This window comes from Bison bison, unplaced genomic scaffold (genome assembly GCF_000754665.1).
Source record: "Bison bison bison isolate TAMUID 2011002044 unplaced genomic scaffold, Bison_UMD1.0 scf7180017864143, whole genome shotgun sequence".
Lineage (NCBI taxonomy): Eukaryota > Metazoa > Chordata > Mammalia > Artiodactyla > Bovidae > Bison > Bison bison.
This window is the reverse complement of record NW_011494715.1, coordinates 4,602,800-4,603,205: the sequence shown is the minus strand read 5'-3', so window position 1 is coordinate 4,603,205 and position 406 is coordinate 4,602,800. Positions and strand designations below refer to the sequence as shown.

Genomic DNA, 406 nt, shown 5'->3' with positions numbered 1-406 from the left:
GCTGAGGGCCCCAGCGGCAGAGTCTGGGTGGCCAGGAGTGTTCAAGTACTGGTCGAATTCATTGCGATCCATGTCCCCCAGGAGTTCCACCTGGCTCAGCTGATCCAGGGCTTCGAAGCCGGGATGCTCGGGAGGCGGGGAGAGCTGGCCCAGGTGGGCGTGCAGGTTGGAGTGGAGAGGCGGGTAGGCGGCCTGGGAGTAATAGGCTGGAGACGGGGGACAGCCAGGCACGGTGGACATCATAGAGACGCCCGAGGACTGACCGAGGGCCAGGGAGCCCAGGGGGTGGCCGCAGTGGAGGGGGTTGGGGGCGTACTCCGGGGAGTAGGGGGGCCCCGGCAGGTGGGCGATGCGGCGGGAGTGCGCATGGTCCTCCTGGCAAGGGGAGGAGAAGAAGGTCTGCTCC

The 406-nt window shown here is 67.7% G+C and overlaps 1 protein-coding gene across 1 annotated transcript in view; it reads right to left on the bottom strand.

The window, feature by feature from the left end:
- Window positions 1–406, bottom strand: part of SOX7 (SRY (sex determining region Y)-box 7) — a 5,696-nt gene that overhangs the window by 1,012 nt on the left and 4,278 nt on the right. The window contains exon 3 of the mRNA XM_010840313.1: window positions 1–405. This exon is cut by the window's left edge and continues 13 nt beyond it. Within this exon, the coding sequence (XP_010838615.1) occupies window positions 1–405 (405 nt within the window). The remainder of the gene's footprint in view (window position 406) is intronic.